General features: G+C 56.9%; 2 protein-coding genes across 4 annotated transcripts in view; one reads left to right on the forward strand and one right to left on the reverse strand.

Annotated features, from left to right (window-relative positions):
• Nucleotides 1-12,583, forward strand: part of PITPNM1 (phosphatidylinositol transfer protein membrane associated 1) — a 13,041-nt gene extending 458 nt beyond the window's left edge. Inside the window, exons 2-23 of one of the 2 annotated variants that reach the window (XM_025046236.1) lie at nucleotides 1,110-1,324; nucleotides 1,410-1,531; nucleotides 1,736-1,960; nucleotides 4,412-4,738; nucleotides 4,816-4,911; nucleotides 4,995-5,102; nucleotides 5,827-5,888; nucleotides 5,983-6,233; nucleotides 6,546-6,735; nucleotides 6,829-6,936; nucleotides 7,167-7,324; nucleotides 7,407-7,618; nucleotides 8,050-8,220; nucleotides 8,895-9,059; nucleotides 9,279-9,427; nucleotides 9,521-9,631; nucleotides 10,132-10,248; nucleotides 10,475-10,623; nucleotides 10,711-10,860; nucleotides 10,944-11,127; nucleotides 11,280-11,408; nucleotides 12,060-12,583. In XM_025046236.1, coding sequence (XP_024902004.1) covers nucleotides 1,110-1,324; nucleotides 1,410-1,531; nucleotides 1,736-1,960; nucleotides 4,412-4,738; nucleotides 4,816-4,911; nucleotides 4,995-5,102; nucleotides 5,827-5,888; nucleotides 5,983-6,233; nucleotides 6,546-6,735; nucleotides 6,829-6,936; nucleotides 7,167-7,324; nucleotides 7,407-7,618; nucleotides 8,050-8,220; nucleotides 8,895-9,059; nucleotides 9,279-9,427; nucleotides 9,521-9,631; nucleotides 10,132-10,248; nucleotides 10,475-10,623; nucleotides 10,711-10,860; nucleotides 10,944-11,127; nucleotides 11,280-11,408; nucleotides 12,060-12,314 — 3,654 coding nt within the window. In that variant the 3' untranslated portion in view covers nucleotides 12,315-12,583. The remainder of the gene's footprint in view (nucleotides 1-1,109; nucleotides 1,325-1,409; nucleotides 1,532-1,735; nucleotides 1,961-4,411; nucleotides 4,739-4,815; nucleotides 4,912-4,994; nucleotides 5,103-5,826; nucleotides 5,889-5,982; nucleotides 6,234-6,545; nucleotides 6,736-6,828; nucleotides 6,937-7,166; nucleotides 7,325-7,406; nucleotides 7,619-8,049; nucleotides 8,221-8,894; nucleotides 9,060-9,278; nucleotides 9,428-9,520; nucleotides 9,632-10,131; nucleotides 10,249-10,474; nucleotides 10,624-10,710; nucleotides 10,861-10,943; nucleotides 11,128-11,279; nucleotides 11,409-12,059) is intronic. The other variant, XM_025046237.1, reaches the window with a different exon arrangement.
• Nucleotides 12,584-13,194: 611 nt separating this feature from the next.
• Nucleotides 13,195-18,880, reverse strand: AIP (aryl hydrocarbon receptor interacting protein). Of its 2 annotated transcripts, none has more exons than XM_006911017.3 (6): nucleotides 18,657-18,880; nucleotides 15,902-16,081; nucleotides 14,582-14,770; nucleotides 14,027-14,203; nucleotides 13,785-13,926; nucleotides 13,195-13,498 (listed from the first exon to the last, which is right to left on the reverse strand). In XM_006911017.3, the coding sequence occupies exons 1-6, from the start codon at nucleotides 18,753-18,755 to the stop codon at nucleotides 13,293-13,295; spliced, it is 993 nt and encodes a 330-aa protein (XP_006911079.1). In that variant the 5' UTR covers nucleotides 18,756-18,880; the 3' UTR covers nucleotides 13,195-13,292. The 2 variants fall into 2 exon arrangements, with proteins under 2 accessions (XP_006911079.1, XP_015444268.1); XM_015588782.2 differs by having other exon boundaries at nucleotides 13,426-13,498; nucleotides 13,793-13,926.
• Between the last annotated feature and the right edge of the window lie 2,338 nt (nucleotides 18,881-21,218).

The raw sequence follows: 21,218 nt of genomic DNA on the forward strand, positions 1-21,218 counted from the left end.
GGAGGCAAGAGCGAGAGGCGGGGAGTGAAGAGGGGTCCTAGGTGGTAGAGAAGCCTGGGAGGGGGTCCCCAGAGGGTGCAGAATCCTGACAAGCCCAAGTCAGGGAGATGGGATGAGGACCAGGCACCAAAACTGAAACAGAGAGGCCGGCAGGGACCCCGGAGGATAAGGGAGGGGGTCCGGGCTAAGAGGACGGGGTTGAGGGTATGGGCTTGGGCTGTGAAGAAAACGGGCCGGGGCAACCTGTCAGGGAGGCCTGTTCCACATGCGTTCCCCAGAAGTACACAGTCAGAGTCTGCAGAGGCGAGAGGGCCAGGATCCAGCCTCACGGGCTGGGTGGACCAAGTTTGGGCTCCAGCACTATAAAAGGGTAGGATGCGAATACTCACAAACCGTGAGAGCGTGTGGCGGGAGCTGGTCTGGGGTCCCACAGAGGGAGGGGCCTAGGGCGAGGTCCTCAGAGAGGTTTTGCCTCTGTTCTTCCAGCCCACCCACCCTGGGCTCCTTGCTGCCCTTGGAGCCCGGGCGGCATGCTCTCGCCTCAGGAGCTTGCATGGACCTCCCCTCTGCCTTACATACCCCCCCACGCCCCACGTCCACTCAGCAGCCTCCCTCCCCTCCTTCAAGTCATGTTCGAATCACAGTCGTGGTATCTTCCTCACAGTCGTGGTATCTTCCGTGAGGCCTTCTCCAACTGTCTGTGGAAGTCACAGTCCCCAACTCGATCCCCCTGCTCTGTTCTATGCTTTCTTTTCCCATAGTGCTTCTCACCTTCTAACACACCACGTAATTTGCTTTTTCCTGCGTGTCCCTCTCTCCGTTGGAACGTTAAGTTCCACAAGGACAGGCTCTTTGTTCTGTTCACCAGCAGATCCTAATTAATATAATCCCAAACAGTGCCTGGAATCAAGCAGATCCTCGACCCTGTGGGGGACTGGCCAGCGGCTGTGATTCTGATCCCAGGAGCTGCAGGGGGCCAGGGTCAGGTTTCAAGGAGTTGGAAAGGCTAGGACGAGGGCCCCAGAGCTGTGCAGGGGGCCAAGCCAAGCTGGGGACCCCAGGAGCTGAGGTGGGGCTGAGCCACGCACTCTGCTCTGCCTGGACTACAGAAAAAGAGCCGGGAGGAGTCAAGTGGTGAGGGCAGCGGCGTGGAGATCCTGGCCAACCGGCCCTACACAGATGGGCCTGGCGGCAGCGGGCAATACACACATAAGGTGTACCACGTGGGCTCCCACATCCCAGGCTGGTTCCGGGCGCTGCTGCCCAAGGCTGCCCTGCAGGTGGAAGAGGAATCCTGGAACGCTTATCCTTATACCCGAACCCGGTGAGTGGGTGGGTTGGGCCTGGGGCCACGAGGGGAAGAGCCCCGGTGGGCACAGGAGTGACCCTCGCCCTTCTTCTCTGCCCAGGTACACCTGCCCCTTTGTGGAGAAATTCTCCATTGAAATAGAGACCTATTACCTGCCTGATGGGGGGCAGCAGCCGAATGTCTTTAACCTGAGTGGGGCTGAGAGGAGACAGCGCATCCTGGGTGAGGCCTGGAACCAGTGGGGGGACCCTGGAGACCCTCTCAGGCTACCTGACGCCTCAGTGGGCAGCCTCTGACAAGTCCCAGGCTCTCTCCAGGCCTTGGCTTCCTGTCTTCAAAAGGCTGCCCTCCAGGTCCCGAGGCAGGGAAGGGGTGGCAGGGGCTAGAGGGGGCTGGTGGTGCTCAGTGCTGCTGGAACCCCCTCAGACACCATCGACATAGTGCGAGATGCAGTGGCCCCGGGCGAGTACAAAGCAGAAGAGGACCCCCGGCTGTACCGCTCAGTTAAGACGGGCCGAGGACCGCTGGCTGATGACTGGGCACGCACGGCGGCCCAGACGGGGCCTCTCATGTGCGCCTATAAGCTGTGCAAGGTCGAGTTCCGCTACTGGGGCATGCAGGCCAAGATCGAGCAGTTCATCCACGATGTCGGTGAGCACCCCGCTGTGGGAGGTTCCGTTTACCCAGCATGCACCAGGCCCCGTGTTTGAGCCAGGATGCTCCCAGGCTCCAGGGGACGCACAAGCATAAAGCCATCATTGCCATTTGATGTGGTGAGTGCTGAGGCAGAGGGGAGCAGCGCAGCCTGGCCGGGGGTCCAGGGAGACTAGCCTTGAGATACAGGTAAGAGCCAGGAGGGCAAGAGGCTGGCAACATGCTCTTGCAGTCCAAGATTCTAAATCAGTCTGTGAGTCGAGCAAGACTTAGAGACTCTCAGGAGGGTCGCCAGCCCTAACCAGCCACACACTAGGGAGCGAAGGGCAAGCTGTGCCTCTGTCGTCATTCTCTCGGGGTCTCTCCCACCTCCAGCTCCCAGAGTCCCATCCTCTGGCCCTGGTATCCAGGAGCCCCTGTTTCATGCCACCTTAAACCCAACCCTACAGCTCCTGCAGCTGAACCTTGCCCCACCTCCCAGGTGTGAACACGGGCCACCTGCAGATAGAAGGATCCCTGAATGGGGGTGTCCAGGGGACTCTCGTGGAACCTCCAGTGAGCCACTTCCCATCTCTGCACCCTTCTGTAAACGAGGAGGAGGTTGGGCCAGATAGTAAAAGCTAATGTTGATCACAGATCCTTTGCTAATCACTTTTTATGCAAGATCTCTTCTAACACCCACAACAGCCCCCAAGGTAAGGACTATTATCATTCCCATTTTACAGATGAGGAAATTTAGCGTAGAGAGTAATACAGACTCCTTGTCTTGCATTTGGAAAAATTCCAAAAAGCACAAATAAGAAAATAAAGTCACCCACACAGAACCACTATTAAGATTCTGATATATTTCCTTCCAGAAGTTTATAATTATATTTCAATCATTATTACTTCATTTCCTAGAGATCGAGGTTTCTAACTTTATTCATCTGCTTAAGATGAAAATATCCTAGAATGGGCCTCATCTTTCTCGACAACCTTCATTAAGTGCCAACACTTCCATTAACCATTAACACCTTCATTAACCATCAACAATTTCATTAACTGTTAATGCCTTAATTGTTAACTCCTAAGAAATCAGAAAAGATAGCAAGAACAAGTGATGGTTCCAGCCTCCTGGGGTGTGGGGCTGGGGTCAGTGCTCAGAGTTAGGGTGTCCAGAGGGTTAGAAGAAACTGGGTAGGGAAGGAGGTGGGGCAAGGAGACAAATGCCCGGGTTTCTACTCCCATCTCATGGATAGTGCTCGCCTTGCCTGCCCTACTTTGTGGCTCTGGGTGTGTGATGTGCCCAGGGGAGCCATTACCCAACCTCAGGGACTGAGCATGTGGCTGCTGTGGCAGAGAAACTTGGGTTGGAGGGGGGGCACTGTTGGTTTTTTTAAATTTATCAAGGTGACATTGGTTAATAAAATGACATAGGTTTCAAGTGTACAGTTATACATCATCTGTATATTGCATTATGTATTCGCCTCCCAGAGCCAAATCTCTTTCCATCACCATATATCTGACCCTCTTTACTTTTTTTCTACCTCCCCCCATGTCCCCTTTCCCTCTGGTAACCACTGAACTGTCGTCTGTGTCTATGAGTTTTTCTTTGTCTCGTTCGTCGTTTGTGTTTAGTTTTATACCCCACATGTGAGTGAAATCAGACGGTTCTTGACTTTTTCCACATGACTTATTTCACTTAGCGCGACAGTCTCAAGATCCATCCATGTCGTTGCAAATGGTGGTACTTTATCTTTTCTTGCGGTTGAGTAGTATTCCGTTGTCTGCGTGTACCACAGCTTCTTTACCCAGTCATCCATCAGAGGACACTTTGTTCGTTTCCATGTCTTGGCCACAGTGAATAATGCTGCAGTGAACATAGGGGTACATATGTCTTTACAGATAAACGTTTCAAATTTGGGGGGTAGATGCCCAGAAGAAGGATTGCTGGGTCATATGATAATCCTATTCTTAATTTTTTGAGGGACCTCCTCACTGTTTTCCCCAGTGGCTCTTACCAACGTACATTCCCACCAGCAGCGTATGAGGGTTTTCCCCACGATCTCGCCAATATTCGTTATTACTCGTCTTGCTGATAATAACAATCCTGACAGATGTGAGGTGACATCTCACTGTGGTTTTCCCTAATAGCTAGTGAAGTTGAGCATCTTTTCAATATGTCTGTTGGCCGTTTGTATGTCTTGGGAGAAGTGTCTCTGTGGGTCCTCTGACCATTTATGAATTCGATCGTTTGTTGTTTTGTCATTGAGGTGTATGAGTTCTTTATATAGTTTGAATATTAGCCCCTTGTCAGAGATGTTGTTTGCAGTTTCTTCTCCCATTTGGTTGGTTGCCTCTTTGTCTTGTTGATGGTTACTTTTGCTGTGCAGGAGCTTTTTAGTTTTATACAGTGAGGGGCGGTGGGCGGGGGAGGGGAGCTTCGTTCTGATGCCTGGGCACCTATAGGTCTGCGACGGGTGATGCTGCGGGCCCACCGCCAGGCCTGGTGCTGGCAAGACGAATGGACAGATCTGAGCATGGCCGACATCCGGGCACTGGAGGAGGAGACCGCCCGCATGCTGGCCCAGCGCATGGCCAAGTGCAACACGGGCAATGAGGGCTCTGAGGCCCAGCCCCCAGGGAAGCCATGCACTGAGGCCCGGCCTGGGGCCAACCATGCTGCCACCTCTGATGGGCCCGAGCCCCCCCTTGGCCCCGATGCCTCACCCGATGCCAGCTTCGGCAAACAGTGGTCCTCATCCTCACGCTCCTCCTACTCATCCCAACATGGAGGTGAGACTGAGGCAGTGGGTCGGGAGGGAGCGACCCTCAGGCTGGATTCCCAAGCTGAGGCTGATGCGGCCCCACAGGGGGCGTGTCTCCCCAGAGCTTGTCCGAGTGGCGCATGCAGAACATTGCCCGTGACTCTGAGAACAGCTCTGAAGAGGAGTTCTTTGATGCCCATGGTCAGCACTGCGGGCCCTAGCGGAGGTGGGCGAACCCCTGGGAAGCCCCTCCTACCCCATGACACAGCCCCTTGTCCCTTCAGAAGGCTTCTCTGACAGTGACGAGGTCTTCCCCAAGGAAATGACCAAGTGGAACTCCAATGACTTTATCGACGCCTTTGCCTCCCCCACAGAAGCTGAGGGGGTGCCAGGTAAAGATCGTGAATAAGACTGCCAGCGCCCCATAGGCAGTGGGGACTCAGAGAACAACTCAGTCCTAAGTGAAATGGGGTCCTAAGGTGAAACCCCATAGGCAGTGGGGACTCAGAGAACTCAGTCCTAAGTGAAATGGGGTCCTAAGGTGAATGTCAATCCAGAGAGGGTGTCCAGTAAATACACAAGTGAATAATGAGTAGATAATGGCTGGCTGGATGGTATTCAAGGTTCAGACACAGCACAAAGGATGGAGTCTAGGTAAACTTCACATGGGAGCTGGTGTCTAAGCTGGATTTTGAATGATTGGACCAGTTCTGTCCCAAGGAACTTTCTGTGGAGATGGGCATGTTCTAGCCATGAGGTGCACGTGGCCGTCAAGCACTTGAAATATGGCTAGTGTGACTGAGGAACAGAACTTTGTGTTATATTTTAATCCACTTCGATAGGCACATGTGGTTAGTGGCTACCATTTTGGACAGGGCAGGATTAGGAGGGATTTTCTGGGTGAACGGGCACTGTGGGGAGTGGCATCCCCAACAGGGCCGGCACAGAAACGTGAAAAAACTTGAGAGAATCGAGTGGGGGGAGAAAGGCAGAGGAAGGTAGGGGTTGGGGTGCCACTCAGGCAGACAGCAGCGCATGAGCGTCTGAAGTTTCAGTTGAAGGAACCTCTACAACTCCCACAGTCTCCTTCACCGGGTGTCCCCCTTTGTCCTACAGACTCTGGAGCTGAGGCTGCCAAAGATATCAGGGACGGGGAGCAAGCCCCCAGGGACTCGGAGGTGAGTGTGATCGGCCACCCCATATCAAAGCTCTGCCCACCTGCCTGCCCAGGCTGCTGCTCTGACACTCCCGGCACCTCGCTGTGCCCCGCAGGGCCCAGAAGGAGCCGGGGAGCTGGGGGCCGAGGCATGTGCAGTCCACGCCCTCTTCCTCATCCTGCACAGCGGCAACATCCTGGACTCTGGCCCTGGGGACGCCAACTCCAAGCAGGCGGACGTGCAGACGCTGAGCCTGGCCTTCGAGGCCGTCACCCGCGTCCACTTTCCCGAGGCCCTGGGCCATGTGGCGCTGCGCCTGGTGCCCTGCCCACCCATCTGTGCTGCCGCCTATGCCCTTGTCTCCAAGTACTGGTCAGGGGTGGCAGGGCTGGGGATACATAGGGTCCGCAAGGTGCATACGTCCACCTGGGGACTCTGGGGACCAGGACGGCCCCATGGGGGGATGGGAAGAAGGCCGGGAAGCCAGACACCTGGGCCAGTCAGCCACATGGCTGGGCCTCAGTTTCCAGGCAGTGGGTCTGTCACAAAGGCCTCTAGAGTGCTGACACTCCCCACAAAGGCCCCACAGCACTGAGGCTTGCCAGCAAGTCAGGGGGACTTGGAAGGGGCAGTGGAGGGGTGCGGGCCCCCACCCACCGGCCACACCTCCTCCTCCAGCCTGAGCCCCTACAGCCATGATGGCGACAGCCTGTCCCGCTCCCAGGACCACATTCCACTGGCTGCCCTGCCACTTTTGGCCACCTCGTCCTCCCGATATCAGGGCGCTGTGGCCACCGTCATCGCCCGCACCAACCAGGCCTACGCTGCCTTCCTGCGCTCACCTGAGGGCACTGGCTTCTGCGGGCAGGTCAGGCGCGGGGATGTCCCCCGGGGGCCCGCGGTGGGGACCCTGCACCCGCCTCCGCCACAGCCCCTCCTGACGGCGCCGCCGCTCGCCTAGGTGGTGCTGATTGGAGATGGCGTCGGCGGAATCCTGGGCTTTGACGCGCTGTGTCACAGCGCCAGCGTGGGCACGGGGAGCCGGGGCAGCAGCCGCCGCGGGAGCATGGTCAGTGTGGCCGGACCCTGCCCCCTCACAGTGGTGTCTCTCCATCTCTAGGGCTCTGTCCTCTGGTGCTGACCTCTCTGTGGGCAGGTCCCCTGCTGCCTCTGGGGCTCTGCCCACCTTCTTTCTTCGAGTCCCTGCCCAGTCCCCAAGCCTCTCTCCTCACTTCCAAATAAGTAGGAATCACATCATTACCAGTCCTGAGGATGTTTCTGTCCCCCTGTTCCCTCTAGAACAATGAGCTGCTCTCCCCAGAGGTGGGCCCGATGCGGGACCCCCTGGCAGATGGAGTGGAGGGGCTGGGCCGGGCCAGCCCAGAACCCTCAGCCCTGCCCACCCAGCGCACCCCCAGCGACATGGCCAGTCTTGAGCCCGAGGGCGCTCAGAACAGGTGACATTCCTGCCCTCTCACCCCTGCCCTGGGCTTGTTCTGGGCTGCGGAGGCAGTCGCACTGAGCACCCCTCCCCCGCAGCCTGCAGGTGGCCCCCACAACTGCCTCCTCCTCCTCTGGGGAGCCCAGGCGGGCAAGCACAGCCTCCTGCCCACCCACGGCCACCTCCGAGGCACTTGATGGCCCCATCAGCGCTGGCCGCCTGGACTTCAAGGTCTCTGGCTTCTTCCTCTTTGGCTCCCCGCTGGGCCTGGTGCTGGCTCTGCGCAAAACCGTGATGCCTGCCTTGGAGGGTGAGTCCTCACGACGGGGTGGGGGCCATGCCTTGTCCTTCCTCTAGCCCTCCCCCATCACCTCCGAATTCCTCCCACCTGAGATGCTGGCATTGTTGCCACCCTCCACTGTACGAATTAAATGGCCTGGCTAGAGGAACCCGTGGCCCAGAAAGAAGGGACTTGCCCAGGTCGAGTTTCCCCACATGTACCGGGAGCTGCTCATGCCCACAGACGCTCCGTGAGAAGGGGTCCAACGGGCACAGGAACCGCGTCATCCTGAGCCACCTCATCAAATTGAAGGCTCTGATCTCTTCTCAGCCAAGGGTTCTGTCTCAGTAGGACCCCGGTGACCTCCCAGGGAATGCAGTTTGGGAAGTGCTGCCTCCACACCCCCTACCTCCCAGAATGCCTAGATAAACGCCCTCTCCTCTTTGTCTTCTGGGTACCAGTGGCCCAAATGCGCCCAGCCTGCGAGCAGATCTACAACCTCTTCCACGCGGCCGACCCCTGCGCCTGCCGTCTTGAGCCCCTGCTGGCCCCCAAGTTCCAGGCCATCGCCCCACTGGCCATACCCCGCTACCAGAAGTTCCCCCTGGGAGACGGCTCATCCCTGCTGCTGGGTACGCCTTCCCCTCCCCAACCAACATAAAGGGGAGAAGGAAGGCACCACCAGGGAGGGCTGGGGATGGGCCCCGTCACCCAAGAACACGTGAGGTAGTTCGCACATCACTGGCAACCTCTCATGTCACCATTCCCAGGACCACAGAGCCCTACCCCAGCCCCCTGGGAGGTCTGCATCCTAAGACCCTCTGACATTCTCTGCCCAGGAGTGGAGGGCAGTGATGATGACTGGGCTGGACAGAAGAGGCAGAGTGATGCTGGTGTGACAGCAGCCACCAGGGGAGGGGACAGGGGACCGTTGTGTCTATGTGTAGGAGTGCCATTGTGTCTCCGTATGCATTTGCGTTCATGTGTCAGTGGGACGCGTGCATATGTGCGTGCAAGTGGGTACCCATTTGGCCCCAGGAGACAGGTGGGCCTGTGCTGGGGTGGTGGAGGCAGGCATTCTGGCAGTAATGCCGCAGGCTGTTGGGTGAGCTAAGAGGAAGGAATGCCCTCCACTCTACTTCTACCCAGATGTGGGGCAGTTCAGCCTTGGCCAAGACTTGAGTAGGGAGGGCCGGCAGAGAAGATGGTGGAGGCCTGGGGCCTGAGTTGTCCTGGAACCCCTCCGTGGGAAGACCGGAGAGCAGCCTGGCCCAGCTTGCTGCTGAGGTCGCCCGTCCTCCCCCAGCTGACACTCTGCAGACCCACTCAGGCCTCTTTCTGGAGGAGCTGGAGATGCTGGTGCCCTCAACACCCACCTCTGCCAGCGGTGCCTTCTGGAAGGGCAGTGAGTTAGGCACCGAGCCACAGGCCCAGCCAGCTGCCCCCAGCACCACCAGTGAGGTGGTTAAGAGTAAGTCAGCCAGCCATGCAGCCTGGAAAGGGGACCCTTATTCCACCTCCAAAGCCCAATGCAACACCCCTGCTCCCAGCGTCTGCTCTGGAACTGCCCCCCCCAACCACCACCTAGCAAAGCAGGCCTGGAAGAAGGGAGGGAGGGAATACCCATGGGCCAGCCAGGTGGGCATGGGGGAGGGAGGCCACCCTAATTCTGCCTGCCATGGCCGTGCAGTCCTGGAGCGATGGTGGGGGACCAAACGGATGGACTACTCCCTCTACTGCCCCGAGGCGCTCACCGCCTTCCCCACAGTCACGCTGCCCCACCTCTTCCACGCCAGCTACTGGGAGTCAGCCGACGTGGTGGCCTTCATCCTGCGCCAGGTGGGCCCGGGAATCTGGGGTGAGTGGTGGGAACCAGACAAGAATGGGGAGCCTCGGGACTCTGTTCACCTGACCACGCCCCGTCCTGCTCAGGTGATTGAGAAGGAGAGGCCACAGCTGGCCGAGTGCGAGGAGCCGTCCATCTACAGCCCGGCCTTCCCCAGGGAGAAGTGGCAGCGCAAACGCACTCAAGTCAAGATCCGAGTGGGTGCACTGACTCTCGCACCCTCAAAAGCGAGTCGCTGCCGGCTTCTCCCCAGTATCCCTGTCCAACGGCCTTCCCAGGCCCCGCTCCGCCCCGCCCCCTATGCCTCAGCCCCACCCTCAGGAACCTCTGGTCTCCGCCTATGGTCCTGGCTCCACCTCCTCATGCCTCAGCCCCACCCTCAGGAACCTCTGGTCTCTTCCACATCCCCGCACCCCTACCCAAGCCAGGTCTAGGATGGGCACTCGCCTACCCGCCTCATCCTCATCCTCATCCTCGGTCCTTTCAAGGCTCCGCCCCCTCAGAACCGCAGTCCACACACAGGCACTCAGAACTCAGGTTGTGGGGGGCAAAGCGCTGGTCCCTTGAGCCTCGCCCCTCTCCCACAGCGGCCCCGCCTCCTCCAGCCCCCGCCCCTATCTGGGCACCCGCCTCCATCAGCTTCTTCCGCATCCCCAACATTTCCTGGCTGCGGGCTCATACCATCTCCTCCCGCCAGAATGTCACTTCCAACCACCGGGCGAGCGACACGGTGGTGTGTGAGGGCCGTCCCCAGGTGCTGAATGGACGCTTCATGTACGGGCCCTTGGATGTGGTCACACTCACGGGAGAGAAGGTCAGTACCCAGCGGCCTTGACCCCGGGTAGCCCCGCCCCCATCTGGCCTGGTCCCGCCTCCAGTCCCCGAGCCCCGCCCCCTCCCCAAATAGCTCCCGCCCGGCCAGATTGCGTGCCCAGCTCCATCCACCTCCAATGACAGGCCCGCCTCTGCCCTCCTCCATTCAAAGTCAGAGAGTGCCTGGGTTCTCCGCCTCACGGACCCTCGCCCCCTCATCCCGCCAGGTGGACGTCTACATCATGACACAGCCGCTCTCCGGCAAGTGGATCCACTTTGGCACCGAGGTCACCAACAGCTCGGGCCGGCTCACCTTCCCGGTACCCCACGAGCGTGCGCTGGGCATCGGTGTCTACCCTGTGCGCATGATGGTCAGGTGAGTTCGGGGCGGCCAGACCCTTATGAGGTGGGACTCAGCCCGGCGTCGCCCCCACGCCGCTCACACCGCCCACGTGGACTGCAGGGGCGACCACACGTACGCCGAGTGCTGCCTGACAGTGGTGGCCCGTGGCACCGAGGCTGTGGTCTTCAGCATCGACGGCTCCTTCACTGCCAGCGTCTCCATCATGGGCAGTGACCCCAAGGTGCGCGCCGGCGCCGTGGACGTGGTCAGGTAGGAGCGGCTGCCACCCGGCTCACCGCGAAGACCTGCCCCCATCTCTGGCGCCTGGAGCTGACCGCCGCTCCACCCCGCAGGCACTGGCAGGACGCAGGCTACCTGATCGTGTATGTAACAGGCCGGCCCGACATGCAGAAGCACCGCGTGGTGGCCTGGCTGTCGCAGCACAACTTCCCGCACGGCGTCGTCTCCTTCTGCGACGGCCTCACTCATGACCCGCTGCGCCAGAAGGCGATGTTTCTGCAGAGCCTGGTGCAGGAGGTGCGGCGCCTGGGGAGGGTCCCGCCTCCCTCCAGCTGGCTGGGGCGCAAAACCACCGATCTGACCTGGGACGATCTGACCTGGGACGCTCCCCAGGCCCTGCCCCCAACCTCACGGCCCCGCCCCTGGGGTTGACTGGTGTCTTCTGCCAGGTGGAACTGAACATCGTGGCTGGCTATGGGTCCCCCAAAGACGTGGCCGTGTACGCAGCGCTGGGCCTGCCTCCCAGCCAGACCTACATCGTGGGCCGCGCAGTGCGGAAGTTGCAAGCGCAGTGCCAGGTGAGGGCCAAGTGAAGGCGGGGACAGGGTCTGAGGCCGTCAGGGCTACCACCTGTGTTAAGAGGCACCTGAGCCGGGCATCTGAGAAGGCTGGCTGGCCTCATGGTACCTGGGCTCCTCCCAGGTCAGGGGTCATGAGTAGCTTGGAGCTGCCAGGCGGACCAGGATAGATAACTCAAGCTGAAGTGTGCTCAAGACCTTGAGTGCTGGCTCTGCTCTGGCGCGGCCCTCTGGGCATCAGCCTTGACCTTTCTAAGCCCCAGTTTCCTGTCTGTAAATGGAAATGATAAAATGGCACCAACCTCGTCGGCTATCATGAGATCATGTGATTTGCTACACATCAATGTGTAGAAGGCTGAGCACAAAAAAAGTGTTTGCTAAATGTTAGTCGCTGTTATTTCCTCCCTCAAAAATCTCATTTTACCGATGAGGAAACTGAGGCTCAGAGAGGGACAGACCTAGGAGTAAAGCCAAGCTGCCCACCTCCCAGCCTGAGATTCTTACCTACTAAGAAAAGACTCAGGGTCACGTTGTGCCAGGACTAGGCCTAGAATGCAGACAGCACTGCCCGGAAGCCTAGGGAGGACAAGGGAGGGCAGTGTGTGGGCCTGAGACCACCATGCCCTCATCCCTGCCCACCTCTGCCCACAGTTCCTGTCAGATGGCTACGTGGCCCACCTGGGCCAACTGGAGGCCGGCTCCCACCCTCATGCCCCCGCGGGACCCTCCAGAGCCAAGAGCAGCTATGGTGGGGCTGCCCCTGTGGACTTCCTCCGCAAACAGAGCCAGCTGCTTCGCTCAAGGGGAACCAGCCAGGCGGAGCGCGAGAGCCCAGGGACACCGCCCACCACCCTGGCCCGCGGCAAGGCCCGAAGCATCAGCCTCAAGTTGGACTGTGAGGAGTGAGGCCCATACTGTGGCTGGACCTGGGTTATTTATTTACACAATCAAGGGACCCAAGTGGCCACATGTGAGAGGCTGGGGTCCCAGACCTCTGGCCCCAGCCCTGGCCCCTCAGCCCCACACCCCGCATCTCTGCCTGCCCCTCAGTGTTACTTCCCTTTCATGTGGCAGGACCGAGCCCCAGGGATGGGGGGCAGGGAGGAGGGAGCAGCAAGGACCCAAAGGCTTTTCCAGTGTGTAAACCCATGAAAATAAACGCCACCTGTATCCCACCTGACTGTCCACCTGTTTGGCCTCACAGCAGCCAAGCCCACAGCTTCCAGTTCAGTGGAGACACTGATGGGCAGAGGGGCCAGGATGTGCACAGCGTCATACACCAGGTCAGAGGCAGGGCCAGGATGGGGGCCTGGGTCCCAAAGGTCTCATGGAGGGCTCTCTGTCCTCCCCTCCACCCAAGGCCTTTTCCTGGAGTCAGCGAACCTGGCCCTTCCCACCTCGGCCAGTGTTTCAGTTCACAGGGGCCACCCTCGGCCCAGACTTGACTTCTCACTGACACCTGTCTCCAGAAGCTGAGACCAGGGGGCCACTGGACCGAGGTTGGGTGGAGGAAGGCGTTCCTCTCCCTCAGGCACAAGCTTCGTTTCCCCTTAAGACCAAAGCCTGCCAGACGCCCCAGCCCTGGCCAGCAGGAAACACTTCCTTCGTGGCAGACATTGTCCTTATTTCTCTGTCAGGGGTACTGAGGCCCAGAGAGGTCTCATGGCTGAGGAATGGGGCACTGGGATTAGAACCCTGATCATTTGACTCCCCAAGACCACCCAAGTACCAGGAAATGCAAAGTGATGACTCTGGCTCTCCCAAAAGATTAGCTCAGCGGGCCGGAGAGAGATAAATAAGGCCTTTATGTACAGAGAAGCATGGCATGGTGGGGGCAGGTGGGCTGGCAGCTGAAGTGGGCTAAGCAGAGGGCGCAGGGCCCTGTCAGTGGGTGAAGATTCCCCGGAAGCGGGCCTTGTCCTCCTCGTCCTTCTGCCGGATTCGGGCCTCCAGGGCCCGCAGCTCCCGGCTCACGACGGGCGCCAGGGCGGGGTCCAGCTCCAGCACCTTGGCAAAGTCAGCCTGGGCCTCCTGGGTATTCCACACGGCTGCGTGCGCCTTGCCCCGCTTGAAGTAGGCCTTGATGTTGTCTGCAGAGGGTGCCAGCAGGCAAAAGGCACACAAAAGCATGAGGTGGGGACCAGCCAGCTGCCGGCTCTGCCTTCTGGTAGGACAGAGCCCTCCAGACCAGACCCTTGTGGCATCATTCATATCTCAAAGGCACAATGGGGCCCACGGCCATGCCTGGGTGAGGGGTATTGGGTTGAGCTGTGGGAGCTCCGAATGGGGGTGATGTCAAAGGCTCCGTCTTGTGCCCCAGTGAGGGCCGTTTGCCTGACCCCCTGCCCACGTGGCGGCCCAGCGCCCATCGCTCACCGTCATACTTGTTGAGGATGGACGAGCAGTGGTCCAGCACTTCGTAATACTCTTGGGCCACCAGCTTGCACTGACAGTAGTTGAGCAGCAGCGGTGTGATCTGCTGATCCAGCTGGATCCAGTCAGGGGACCCAGGCTGTTCCTGGAGGCAGTGGGGCAGGGAGAGGGGGAATAATACTGAGACCTGGGCCGTTGGCTCCGCCCCGCCCGCTCCACCGCCTGCTGCCACCTGCGGGCAGCACCTTCATCTGCAGGTTCTTGAGGCAGGCGATGGCATCGTAGTACTTGGAGGCCGCCTCCTTCACGTGGCCCTCGCGGTACAATCGGTTGCCCTCCTGGTGGATGACCGGCACCGCCTTTGCTTTCTCCTCATCCGTCATTGCCCACGGGTCCTGCTGGTACGTGCCAGGGTTCTCCACCTGCCGAGGTGTGGGCCAAGTCAGGGGGAGCCCCGGGGCCACCACAGCTGCTCCAGCTGCAGACCTGACCAGCCTCCGGACAGTGGATGCCGGAAGCAGAATCACTTGTGCCTTCCCTGACCATCCAACAACCATTTATGTAGCATCTCCTACATGCCCAGCACTGTGCCAGGGTCTAGAAACAGGACAGTGAATGAGACGGTGACCTGGAGAGGGAGGAGCGGCCCCAGGAAGGAGCCCCATGGGGACAGCCAGGGGTCCCACACAAGGTATTCTTGCACCTGCCCTGCCCTAACCCCCCAAACGGTCCATCCATGAAGCCCATGAGGCCGGGTGGTGGCGGTCTGGTGAGGCGCCTGGGCCTTGGCGGCTCCTCACCTTAAGCATCTCGATGTCGAAGATGAGAGGCTGGGGGTTCTGCTGCAGGGCGTCCAGGTCGGCATGGCCCAGGGAACTGTGCTCGTGCATCTGGGCGATGCCGCAGCAGTGCCGCTGGCCCTCCAGGGGGTCCTTGCCAGCTGCGATGTTGCGTAGACTCTTGGCCACCAGCGGGTACAGGACCACATGCTACAGGAGGGCGAGTAGGCACCGGTAGGCATCAGTGTGGCCCAAGAGGCCCAGCCCTCTGCCCATCACCACCTGAGAAAGGACACTGAGGTCCAGAGAGGGCCCGCAACCGACTCGGGCCCCACTCCAATGAAACGCGGGCGGGCTCTGCCCGCAGGACCGGCCTCCCAGCCTCTCGCCCAGCGAAGCCCTCAGCTCCTGCACACTCTCTGGCCACCAAACCCAGCCAAGCACTCACCATCCCCCATCACCTCCCCCACCACACACACACGCTCCCACTGTCGACCTGTCTCCCCTGTCCTTACAGGCCAGGTGGACTCCTCCTCCCAGGAGCACAGCCTGCAGGCTGGACTCGCCGTTACTGGGGTCCTCCACGTTCTGTTCCCAGAGCCTCTGCCTCCTCTCCTGCCCCAGCCCCACCCCATTCAGAGCCTACCTCAGAGCTGAGCTCAGGGCAGTGACATCACAACCTTTGGGGGAGACCCTCAGGTACAGGGGACCCAGCCTTTGACTTTTCACCAGGAACAGCTACTGGGATGGTGGGAATCAAACCACTCCCGCCCCAGTATAAGCAGCTCCTCTCACTGCCCCTGCGGTCTGCAGCCAGCCAGCAGACACTCCTGAGTCTTGGCATATTGAAGCCAGAGGTAAGTAGGCCTGACCCCTGCCGTGCAGTAGCTGACATCCAAGCAGAGGACCAGATCCTGGCTATGTAGGGTAAGAGGAGTTGGAAGACCCATAGGAGGGGTTCGAGCCAACTACCAGCAGTCAGGGAGGGCTTCCTGGGGGTGGTGACCCAAGAATTCACTATGAAGTATGAAGGAGTATATTGGCCAAGAGAATGGAAAGGAAAGGCAGGGAGGTGAATGGGAGGGGGAGCTTTAACCTGATGGTAACCAGGAGGCGGAGCAGTCTGAAGCAGGAGTTATACAAGTCATTTGCATGTGAGAACTAATCCCCGGGCTGCAGTCTGGCTAATGGAGAGGGGAGGGTGGAGTACAGGCTGAGACGCCCATGTCTTGATCACATGGTGCCCTGGAGGGAGCTGGTGGTGGTCTATCCGGGCAGAGGCCCTGGGATGAGGAATAGGGATGGCTGACAGACACCATAGCCCGATGGGCCACCAGGTACCTTGACATCGCAGTGAAACTGGGCGATCTCCCCCACACGCATGGTGCACAGGATGGTCTCCCACACGGGCAGCTTGAACTTCTTGCCAACGATGAGCTCCATGGGCTTGCCGCGCACCCGGCTGTCGTCCAGCACGGTGCCCTCCTTATCACTGTGCAGAGTCCGGTAGTGGAATGTGGCCTGCGGGCCATATGCAGGATCAGGCAAGGGCACATACCCTCACCCAGCCTCCAAGGACAAGGCTGGCTCCCGGCCCGCAGATGGCACAGGGAGCAGGGCTTGCCCATGGTCACTGCTTGACCTTTACCCCACCACCCAGGTGAGAAAACTAAGTCACACAGATGGAAGTAAGGGGCCCAAGTCACACAGCTAGTCGGGGGATGGGCTGGGAAGAAGCCCGGCAGCCTGGCTCCAATCATTCTTCCAAGAGGCATTTATGGGGCACCTACTCTGTACCTGAGCTCTGTGCTAGACACAGCAGTGAACAAAACAGACAACAGTCCCTGCCCCCATGGAGCTCACATGGAATATCCAGGGGAAAGAGATGGGTCTCCACAAAACAACGGGCTATGTAGGTGGAGCTAAGTGCTACAGATCAGAAACAAAGCAGCAGGTAAGGCAGGAGTTTATAAGGGGCAGGGGAGTGGGGGCGTGGCAAACTCTAAGCGGAGATCCGAAGGGAGTGAGGGAGAAGCAAGCCAGGCAGATCAATGCTGGCAGGAAGGCGGTATGAACTTTCTAGGCCAAAAGAACAGCAGCGCAAAAGTCTTGCAGAGAGATGGTGTGTGATATGTTTGAGAACCGGCAGGGCCACTGTAGCAGAAGCAGTGACTGATGGGGAGGGGTGCACCGTGGGGTCACCGGGATCAGCAGGGATGGACCTCACAGGGCTTGGAGGCCGAGCGTTGTGAGGACACTGTTTTTTAACTCTGAGACGGAAGCCACGTGGTGGCTCCAAGTTGAAGAGGAACCTGATGTGACGTGGGTTCTGTTGCTGCTGACATGAGAACAGGCTGTAGAGGGGCGAGGGCAGAGGCAAGTGTCCCCAGGGGGAGGGGACGGCGGCGTGGACCAGAGCAGCAATGGGAGAAGTGGTAGAAGTGGTCAGATCCTGGGTGTATTTTGAAAATTGGCTGTGGGACATGAGAAAACGGGAAGAGCCATGGAAACTAGAAGGGCTTTGGCCTGAGCAACCAGAAGGCAGGAGGTGCCCTTAACCAAGATGGGGAAGGTGTGGGTGGAGCAGGTTAATTCTGAGTTGCCAACCAGACATCCAGGTGGAGATGGTGAGGAGGGAACTAGATATCAAGTTTAGGGGCAAGGTAAAGGCTAGAGATATACATTTGGAGGTAGTCCAGGCATAGAGATGAGACTGGATGAGATCATCTGGGGGTGAGCGCAGAGAGGTCTGAAGACAGAACCCTCGACAGGATATGGTTAGAGGATCCCACACTCTTCACCACCACGCCATGCTGCTTCTCTGAGCTCTGTTTCCACATTAGTAAAATGGAGTCAACAAAACTACCTATCCCACATTGTGGAAATGAAACAAAAACTTGTAAACCATTTAGCCCGGTGCTCATAGAGTGAGCACTCAATCAATGCTGGTGATTCGTTATTTAATATCACCTGTTCCTGTTTTCAGCGTCATTGTTCACAGATTTTCACTACGATTACAATGCTCTCTCATTTTGGTGTCCGTTCCCTCCAGGATATCCGTCATCAGGACCTTCTTCAAGGCCACCAACTCCCAGCCCATGGGGACATGTAGCCACACCCCTTCTCTCGTCTGGAAATGGATCCCTCTTAATATAAATGTTCACTAGAGCTATGCAGCTTCCCTCTGCTCTCAGAGCACTCACATTGGGCCAGGCTAGGATCTTCACCTGCCTGACCTTGGCATAGTGCTAGTAAGAGAGCATGAGTTCATTCACAGTACCCAGTCTCTGCCAGGATCTTTAGTCATTCACTCAGTATGCCCGTCCCGCATGATTGCCCTGCTGGGTACAGGGGCAATCCCCAGGAAGTTCCTTAATTTACAGACAACTGACAACTGGAAAACGCACTCCAGGAGGGAACTGCACCAGCATAAACAGGGAAGCCTGGAGACATAGGTTTTTGCGGGGAAGAGGCGAGAGAGGCTGGAGTGGGGGTCCTGGATGCAAGAGGGAAGAAAGTGGAAAGTGCTTTATTTTCCAGACTTTACCTGTCCCGAGCGATGCCAGGTAGAAAGTCGGAAAGCTGCCAAGGGTTCTGATCTTGCAGATCTGAATTCTGGGCCCGTTCTCTGGGTTTGCGCATCCCGGGGTCTCAAGTTTTCTCAACTAAACAATAGGAGCTAATCTATGTGTTTTAAGGAGACACTACCATCTCTAAATGATCTCGAACCTTGCAACCCAGAGGCCCCGGGTCCCTCTCCGCAGTGCCAGGGCCACTTCCAGATCCCAGGTTTTCCAGCTCAGGTCTCCTCCAGGGCCGGGTCTGAGCAAGCACTGAGGTCAACCCCCCACAACCTGTTTATGGTGATTGACGGCCTCCCCAACCAATGCATCCACACAGCCAAGCCGGGGGCGGGACAGAAGCATCCAAATTCTCTTCTTAAATTCAGACCTATCAGCGTCGAGCTCCGCAGGTGAGCAGCAGGGTCACCAGCCGCTGCTATCTAGGCATGCGCAACCTCTCGCCTGTGGCCTCCTCCCGCCTCGCATGCGCGCCGTGCCCCAGAGGGATTGAAGGAAGAGGGGAAGACACCAACCTTGGTTCCATCCTTAAAGTCAGGGAGCTCTCCTCGGCCCTCCTGTATCACACGCTTTTGGATCCCGTCCTGCCGGAGTCTGGTGATGACATCCGCCATCCTTCTCACCCGCTGCTCTCTTTCGGCAACTTCCGGACTCACTCGGCAGCTTCCGGACCTGCTTCGGCAAATTCTGGCGCTTCGGTAACTTCCGAGGCGGCGCCATGTTGGCTGAGGGCAGACGCCAAAAGGGGACTGAACGTGGCAACGGACGGTGATTGGTTCTCCGTGCCGATCCGGGGCGGGGCATGAGACTGTCGCGGGGCGGGACCGGGGCCTTTCAGGGAGGTGGGGCCAGGGTCAGCAGGCGGGGCGGCGCGGCGGCGTCCCTAGCGGTCAGGTCTGTGAATTGGTTAGGACTGCGGCCTTCCCACAGGGCCTTGTGCCACCCCATTTAAAGTTGTAGAAATAGTGTAATAACATTACTGAGCTAGGAGAGAGGCTTGGGGGAGGGGGACCCCCTCCATGACGCCAACCCCTAAAACTCTTTCTGCGTAGTCCCTTCTGGCCTTTGCCTTTTGCATATCTAGCACAATAGGCGTGACTTTTGCTTCCTCGATTTTTCTCTTTTAAAAATAAAAACAAAACCGGGAGTAAGAGGGGACGCAGGGTGTCAGCATCCCTGTGTGAACCATAAGCGCCCCAGGAGACTAAAAGAGCCTCGCGTGGGGTCGGTGGTGGATGTGTGTCATCACCGGTGAATCCACAGTGTCTGGCACAAAGTAGGTGCCCAAGTGAGGTACTTTGGGGCTAAAACCAACGTTTCTCTCCGCCCCCGGGCACTAGCTGAGGACAATAGTAAGAGTCTTCCCCCACTTTCGAGGTCACCGGGTAAGGGGAGTGTCTTGAGGCCTGTGCACTGTCTTCATCTGAACCTCATAACTGCCAAGGCTTACTGTCGGTCTCCTGTGCCCCAGGTGCTAATCTAAGTGCTTCAGCTATTTACACTGGTTCACCTCCCACAAGAAGTCCCCTGAGAGAGGTGGGACTTCTGAGGTGAAACGGAAACATGCTTTGTTTGTTTTTTGCTTTTTTTTTTTTTACCAACAGGAAGTTTTTACACGCAAGTTCTGCCAAATTTTGAAGCAGCAAGTAGTCTGTATCTTATACATATTGTTCCAGAAAATATATAAAGAGGGAAAGCTGACCAATATATCTTACAAAACTACTTTAATCTTGATTCCTGAACCAGATAAGTATTTATATACTAAGACAAGAAAAGTATGCACCATTTTAGTAATAAATATAGATATGAAAAATTCTAAACGAAATGTTAAGCTAATTGAATCCACTAGTGTATATGAAAATGCATTAATAAATGTCATTCGCAAAAAGATACTATATGATTCCATTTGTATGACGTACTGGAGTGGTCAAATTCATAGAGACAAAGTTGAATGGTGGTTGACCGGGAGGAGGGGGAAATGAAGAGTTGTTGAGTACAGTTTAGAGTTTGTTTTTCAAGATGAAAAAGTTCTGGAGATTGGTTGTACAAAAATGTGAATGAATATACTTAACTACTGAACCACACACTTAAAAATGTTTAAGATAGTAATTACGTTACTTTACCACAATTAAAAATTAAAAATTTTTTTTCAAAAAAAGAACTTCAAGATCAAGTAGGGCTCATTCCAAGAATGTAAGAATGGTTTAATATTAGAAACATCTGTTAGCGTCATCCATTACCTCAGTCTCTATTTAAAATTTTGATATTTTGTTCACTATGGATTTTTGCCTTAAACATTTTTTGAAATAATGCATTAAAATATTATTGTTCTTGCTTACTGAGGTTTTTGGTGTCCTCTTAAATTTTTCACCCAGGGGGAATGCCTCACTCTCCTCACCCTAGTCCTGGACCACCAAGATCCCACAGCTAGTAAAGAGACGACTAGAATTCTAGCCCAGGCAGTTTGGCTCCAGAGTCAGTGAACTATCTTGTTGCAACACTCTTCTACACAAAACTAAAGCTATCAGGCCAGCAGAAAATGATGTTGGAGAACATCTTTGTCACCTCGGGGTGAGAAAACACTTCAAACAAGACTCGAAGAGCACAAACATGATAGATTTGACTATATAAAAATGAGGATTGTTCTTTAACTCAGGGCACCTTAGACAAAGTAAGGTGACAAAGACAAATGAGAGGAGACATGTGTAATATCAAAACCCAGCAAGGGACTAAAATGTACAGACATGCAAATTAGCAGAAAAAAAAAAGACTAGAAACCCAACAGAAAAAAATAGAGAAAGGATATGAACAGACAATGCACAAAAGAGGGAACCACCATGACTGATAAGTGCACGAAGAGCTGTTCAAATTTGCCAGTCATCGGAGACCTCAGATGAAAGTAAGGCACCACTTTAGACTCATCAGACTGGCAAGCCGTTAGAAAGCTGGAATGCCAAGTGCTAGGAAACCCAGAACCCTCATTGTGGGTGTATAAATTTGTACAGCCACTCGGGAGAGCCTCCCTCATACTTTGTGATGTCAAGGGTGCATGTAGCTTATGGCCTGGAAGTTTCCCA

The sequence above is a fragment of the Pteropus alecto genome, unplaced genomic scaffold, assembly GCF_000325575.1.
Source record: "Pteropus alecto unplaced genomic scaffold, ASM32557v1 scaffold43, whole genome shotgun sequence".
NCBI lineage: Eukaryota > Metazoa > Chordata > Mammalia > Chiroptera > Pteropodidae > Pteropus > Pteropus alecto.